General features: G+C 33.1%; 1 protein-coding gene across 2 annotated transcripts; it reads right to left on the reverse strand.

Moving 5' to 3' along the window:
* Positions 1–829: 829 nt before the first annotated feature.
* On the reverse strand, positions 830–6,143 carry LOC107609614 (Tetratricopeptide repeat (TPR)-like superfamily protein). 2 transcript variants are annotated; one of them, XM_088492447.1, is made up of 7 exons: positions 6,126–6,143; positions 5,777–6,030; positions 4,391–4,492; positions 3,348–3,486; positions 2,577–2,608; positions 1,850–1,936; positions 830–1,480 (listed from the first exon to the last, which is right to left on the reverse strand). In XM_088492447.1, exons 2-7 carry the CDS (start codon positions 5,948–5,950, stop codon positions 1,355–1,357), a joined length of 660 nt encoding a protein of 219 aa, XP_088348573.1. In that variant the 5' UTR covers positions 5,951–6,030; positions 6,126–6,143; the 3' UTR covers positions 830–1,354. The 2 variants fall into 2 exon arrangements, with proteins under 2 accessions (XP_088348573.1, XP_016167110.1); XM_016311624.3 differs by lacking the exons at positions 4,391–4,492; positions 6,126–6,143 and having other exon boundaries at positions 1,139–1,480; positions 5,777–6,117.
* Positions 6,144–6,989: the final 846 nt, after the last annotated feature.

The following is a 6,989-nucleotide window of genomic DNA, read 5'->3' on the forward strand; positions in this document are numbered from 1 at the left end:
AAAGCTCCATCACTTGCTCCGTCATGATTCTTCCATGGATGTCAAACATCAAACGCACATGCTCGCAACCTATACCCCACTCTTCCAATCTCTTTTCTCTCGCTACCACCGACGCAATCCAATATCAGACTCTTCAACTCTACCAATGAACTTTCATGCCAGGTACGCAACATAATGGGATTCTCTCTCAAATGTCACCTTCATTATCACTATTTCTCATACAGCAATTCGGATACACACTTTCAACCAAGAAACCACTACTATTAGACATTTTGGCTTCTTTTCAAAAGGAATAGATAGAAAAAGAGTAATACAATGTTTGTGAAGAATACAAAGGATTACACATCCTTTTATAGCCGTTGAAAATTTGTCTTAACATATCTTGTTTACAATATAAACATCATAATTACCCTCTTATCTCATTTACAGTGTAAACGAAATAAGTTAATACGTATCTCATTTACACTGTAAATGAAATATAGGCTACATTTCTTCTTGGCCTTTTCTTATTTACAGTGTAAACAAGATACGTATTAATTTATTTCGTTTACACTAGTACGAGATAAGAAATGTGATGCTTTCCGATAAAAATGTTGCAAAATACATATTTCGATAATTAAAATATTTATTTTATTTATTTAAAAAAATCCTGTATTTTCTACTAAACAATTATGACCTCGAATTCTTATTAAAAGCTGCTTGAGTGTTGAATTATATAGATTCGGATTAGATATACATGAATACATAATTTCTTTCCCAAAACTTCATTTCAACTCGAAATCAGATTAGACCAACTGGTTCAACCAAAAAAACCAGTGAACCGATCAAATAACCAATTTGGTCCAAGCATCAAACCACATGTACATTTTATTTAAACACAGTCAAAATCAACAAGTTCACAACAAACCCTCGTCAAAACCGTTTCATGAACTTTACAGGTACATGGCCACCAACGGAGGATACACAACCATTTATTAAAAATTGGTGCTCTACTAGGTCGTATTAATAACATATATAGTGCAAAATAAAATATCTATACTATATCTTGTACTATATATGTTTTATTTTTACAATACGCTATAAAATATAAATGTCAAAATAAATCCTATTTCATATATTTTATTTTACACACTATAAATTCTAAATATTATTTCCACTTCTTTTATTATTTAAATTTTAAATTTTATTATAATTTTATATATTTATTTAATTATTACTGGATCAAATGGACCAAGGACCCACTGATTTAACTAGTAACCCACTAAGTTTATGTGAAGTTGTTCACAAATCACAATTGGATACGCAACAAATGGAATATTTGGATAATTAATTTTCTTCCCTGTTGCATAAAGCTTCATGAGCTTTCACCCTTATTGCCTACCACATAACGAGTACTGGTGTCACTAGAGTGAAGTTGCTTTCTCTTTTTCACGAGATGCAACGCAGTTTTTCTATCATCCTGTGCTTCCTCAAAATCAGGCTGCACAAAACAATAAACATGGTTAAGCTATTTCAAAAGGAAAATAATTGGTTGAACGTATGCTTCAGAACAATGCATCTAAGAGCAAAGCCGACTTCCTGCTAAATCTAACTGACCCGATGTTAAAATGCATTGGTGTAAGTTCATCTGTCATTCGGTTTTGCTAATCAAAATTAACATGTAAGGCCAACGGCATGGATGGACTTTGTGCTTATTTAACTGAATGTTCATTTGTAATATTATTTACCACGTTGTGTATCACACAGAAACCCTTTGTAAAACCTAAAACCTCAACCCATAAAAACCATGCTTTCTAGAAAATGTCTACAGGCATCTAACCTAATTACCAGGAGCATCAGGGAGACAAACCTTGAGAGCTAAAGCTGAGTCGAAGCTTTCAATAGCATTATCTGGCTCACCGAAGTTCAGCTGTGCTCTGCCAAGTGTGAGCCAAGCCTGCAACAATCAAGATCGAAATGCTCAGACTAATTTGATTTAAAATGTTGTTTCATCTTCCTTACTAGCTTACAAGAATAGGTGTGAGATGAGTCCAAATGAATATGATATATATAATCTTAATCTTAATAGTAGTACATATTTCTCATACAGGTATGAAGGTAATCAATGCTGTATTTATTCAAACTGCAACCAGAAAGAAGCTTTGCTGATCATGTTAGAAACAAGGGCATGTTTAGTTTCACTAAGGTAGTTAAACAATGTGGACAAGTGTGTTGTAGTAGTAATGAGGGAAAAGGAAAGAACTAGTCATACCAAAAAGAGCAGCAAATATGGGAAAATAGATTTATATGATTGTATAAAGTAACAGAAAAAATCCTTTCACACTAGGTAAGGTCAACCAACAGATCAAAATGACATTGTGAATCTGCCATAACAAAGTCATAAGGAGGGCCATTTAAGATTGAAGTTCCAAAAAATAGTTTCGCCTAGTGTTTTGCTAAAACATGATTATAAAGTGAAAGAAATAAAAAAAATGGAGTATAAGATAATGAATGTTTTAAATTGGAAAAGGTAATACAGAATATAAATGCTACTTTTTTTCAAATGCATAGTAAATAATGTGTTATCAGCATCGCACCTCAGCCCACGATGGCTCCAGTTCTGTAGCTCCTGCCAAGAGAAGAAAATATATTATTTTTGACAAAGAACATCCAAAAAATCACAAACATAACTAATTAAATCCTTGGCAAAGTTAATTTCTTTCATTCATTTATTATTGTTATTATTATTATTGTTGTTGTCGTTGTTGTTGTTGTTGTTGTTGTTGTTGTTTTAATATTGTTATTATTGTTATTGAGATTGAGAGAAAATAATAGAACATAGATGATAAGAGGTCCTAAATAGAAGAGTGAAAAGAAAGGAACTATTTATGATAACTTCCAATCTCTCAGCATGAAACATAACTTTATGATCTGAAAGTTGTCTGTCAAGAACCTGAGCATTACACAAAATAGAGGCCAAACATCTAACCTAAAACTTGCTTGTCAGAAAAATGTCATTGAAGATGTGCATATTGTCCTCCAACCACATACACCAAGTAGTGGCATAAATTGCAGTGTTCCACGGGTATTGCCTCTTTCCTACTCCCAAAATCAAACAAACGTACTCACGAAGAACTGATTAATGGTTGCAGGACACACCCAACATTCATAAAAGATACCAAACAAATCATTCCCTAAAAGCAGCTGTGAATTTTACAATGCAAAAAAATTTCCTTGGCAGAGCTAAATTCGTCACAAACTGCTTCATAAAGGTTAAAAAACAAAAAAACAAAAAAAAGACCTCATGAAATAGTTCATTTTCTAACAGGAATAGTGCATAATAAATAGAAAATACAGGTTTGACTCACGTGTGGCAGCCTTCAATGCATTCCAAGCATCTCCAATTTCCAGTAATACTTGCGCCTTTTGTTCATGCAAAACTGAAAGATCAGGGGTCAAAGTAAGAGCAGATTCCCATTTACCCAGTGCTTCCCGGTACTTCCCATCCTGCAAAAGAGAATTCAGAAACATGATGTGATATTGGTTGCAAAGCACAGTACAAATCAGATCCTACTCAATCAACAAAGACTAGATGAATGACATGTTGCATGCCATTAATATCATATGATTGATATCATCAAAAAGCTCAAATTTGAACTACAAATACATTTCATAGTAGTATGGAAAGTATTAGATTCACACTCACAGAAGTTAATCTGAAATCAAACATTTGGTATTAAAAAACTCAGAATTAACAAAGAAGTCTCACATAAGTAAAGAGAAAAAAAGAAGAGAAGCATTGCAAGAGTAGCAATCAGTCAGTAGTAAACCAAATCATGCTTGCATTTTTAGCTAAAAAAAAGGGAAAGAAAAAAGAAAGTAAAACTGTAAGTCTGTAAGACATTGTATTCTATTCTCATAAAGCTCTGCACACAGCTTAAAAGAGCTTGATGCTCAAGTGCCTATATAAGCAATTTTGGTCATGTCATTAACAGCCATCAACCACCCCACAGTAAGATATCTAGAGCGCAAAGTTCGCAGGACTAACTCCTTCCATGCCAATAAATAGGCAAAAGGATGCCAGTGTGTTTATGTAGGTTGTATTTTCCATATCCTTAGATAATGTTGGACTTAAAATGTTGCAAGAAGGATTTGACAAAATTTATGAAATGGTTGTCACTTAACATGTTCCTATAATAAAAATAAATCTTATGCAGTTAATCAGGAAATTCACAAGATATGAGATCCAATTTTTCATATATATATATATATATATATAATATTTGATATTTTTCAAAATCTCATGTGCCTCTGCTACCAAAGCCTTCTCTGATTGGTCTTCATTGTCGATTTAGTTTTGATTTCTTGCTACCATCTATCAAATCCTTATATCAGGCCTTAGCTTCCTTACACATTGTAATTCAAGATGCTGAGTATATATAACACTTCCGACAGTCGAATCAGCACTGGAAGAACTCCAACCACAGCATCCTGGAAATCTGCATTCATTCAGCTGACATGTATGTAGGATGATTGAGAACATTTATATGAGATAGACACAACTTATTTGCAAAGTGATAAAAGAAAATGGAAAACAAAGGCCTCTCATGGGTATTGAGCCTAAGAAGAGAGATTCTACTTTTCAAGTATCGGAGGAAAATTATTCAATCAGAAAGATTCTGCTCATATAATGATGAAGTCAATAGAAAAACACATGCAAACCATTTGAAATCTCTATGGATAGAGTTAAATTAGCGTTGTAACATCCTAAGGAGGATAAGGTATGCGATTTTCTTGTTTGGCTGAGCCTGTATTTTCATCAAGAGAAGAGACAGAGTCTAGGCATAAAGCAAAATGTCAATACTCATCAATAAAGTCTTGCTTTCTTTTTCGGAGGTAATCAACCAGTACATATCTGCATAGCGTGCTTGTTTCAGGTGTCATGTTGAGCTGCAAATCAGGGTTTTACAAAGAAAGGTCACAGTTTTAATTATCAGCAGAAAATCATCCTTCTTGAACCTAATAGTCAAGTCTTCGAAATTGGACTCTATTCTTCCCAATTAGACAGCCAATCACTACTTAGATTGATTTCCTTAAAGCAGAAAATGTATTTAAACAACTAAGGGAGCTAACTACCGAAACAACTACGCATACGTGAGTTCATATGGACCGTGTGATATACAGTTCCCTTTTTGAAATCACACCGTTGGGTTTGTAAATTACACATACAACTTGTAATGTTACGTTGAAAGCTTTGTAAGATATGGTAAAAGTTTGTGAGGTGTTTCACATGCCCATTTGAATAAAAAATACTTTAGGGTGTGTGACGACCGTATGCCATAGTTGTTGTCTATATATGGTTGCTAGGTTGTTGAAATAGCAAAACTGTACTTAAGAGTTAAGTGAACCCATCGAAACTATTATATGAAATTCGAGAGGTTCCAAGTTCAAGCTCCTTTCTTCATCTTTCGCATCCCTTTTAGCATTCTCCTTGCCTTCTTCACAAGTTTCTTGTATGACAACATAAACTATGTACAAGTTATGTCTCAACTTCCAGGTGAAGTAGCGCAGCGGCCTTGATTTATTTTGGTTTGGCGCATGACCTTGAATTTGCATTCCCAATCACTACTATCAAGTCAAGTAATGAAGACAAAAAAACATAAACTGGGTGACCCTAGAGCCATGACTCAACTACAAAATGAAATGCACTCATGTTTCCCCATCACAGATTCCATCTTTCAAATAATAAGAAGAAGAACAAAAATGATAATAAGGAATATGATCAATTTATATATACCAGAGCAAGCTTGTCTCCCTGAGCTTGAAATTCCTTAGCAAGTTGTCGTTCTGGATGGGGCTGAGGGTAAAGGGGATGCTCGTCTTGATTGTGCTCGAAAGGCAGGTCGGTGAACTGTGGCAACGCCTCCAAACAACGCTTCTTCTTCGTTGTCTTCTTCCAACTTACTTTCATTTCGGCAAACCGGATGTCGCAAACACTCTGGTCCCCTCGTCCTCTCCCTCCTTCAACCGTCGTTTCTTTCCGTATTATATCTACTCCGAAAAAACAAAAAAGTTTTTAATCGCATCCAACTATTCTTATTAATCAAGTCTAACCGAGGGGACCAAAACACAACAAAAATCATTACCATACTCTTCTACAAGGTTTTCAGAATCGAACTAGTGAATAAATGGATGAGGTCATTAATTTATTGGTTTAATAGTTCGATGGCACTTCAATTTAAATTTAACTAATTTAATTAAATATTAAATAAAATTATTAAAAATTTAATATATAATTTTAAATATTTAAATTTAATAATTTTAAATTAAAAAATCTTAATATAAATATAATTTTTGAGTTATATACCTCAATATAAAATTAAAAAGTGTTATACTTAGATTAGATATTTTTAAATTTTATTAATAAAATTTAGTCAATAAATATACACTAGTTAAATACAGATAAAATTACAACGGCACAATTATAAGGACTCAAGTAAAAAATAATAGTAAAATTTTAGATGTTAAAGCAAAAATTTTTTTATCTTGAAACAAAAATTTTTTAATTTTACCTCCAAAATTTTCTTAAAATTCTGAAGTTGATGTTACAATTATTTTTTTAACTTTTTATTCTTTTTCACTTTTAATTTTAAAATAGAGATAAAATTGGTGTAATGCAGCGTTATTAGAAAATAAGATGTTTAATGCGATTGTGATGGAAAGAGACAACGAATCAGACTATATAATCAAATGGTCTGATTTAGATACACAAATTGAACCGTTCGATTTGTGCATCACAGTCCACGTGTCGCGCATGAAGTTACCACACTCCACTCTTCTTCTCTATTTCTCGTGTGCGTTCTCTCTCTCTCACACACATCCCTTTCTCTCTAACCCATCTATGTAATAATCCATCTTTTTTTCATAACTTAGTATCTCAGGATTTTTGTAACGAAAATCACAGTTCATTCCGATACAATAAGACAAATACAGATAAAATATTCTACAGA

Source organism: Arachis ipaensis, chromosome B7 (genome assembly GCF_059453495.1).
Source record: "Arachis ipaensis isolate K30076 ecotype BB chromosome B7, ASM5945349v1, whole genome shotgun sequence".
NCBI lineage: Eukaryota > Viridiplantae > Streptophyta > Magnoliopsida > Fabales > Fabaceae > Arachis > Arachis ipaensis.

What these genes read in the sequence shown, in the direction of transcription:
- LOC107609614 (XM_088492447.1), bottom strand. Translation starts at nt 5,950, where the DNA reads ATGAAAGTAAGTTGGAAGAAGACAACGAAGAAGAAGCGTTGTTTGGAG. An exon ending in AGGGAGACAAGCTTGCTCTG is followed by an intron (nt 4,493 to 5,776) that starts GTATATATAAAT and finishes CATACATGTCAG; the next exon opens with CTGAATGAATGCAGATTTCC. An exon ending in TGCATTGAAGGCTGCCACAC is followed by an intron (nt 2,609 to 3,347) that starts GTGAGTCAAACC and finishes TTCTCTTGGCAG; the next exon opens with GAGCTACAGAACTGGAGCCA.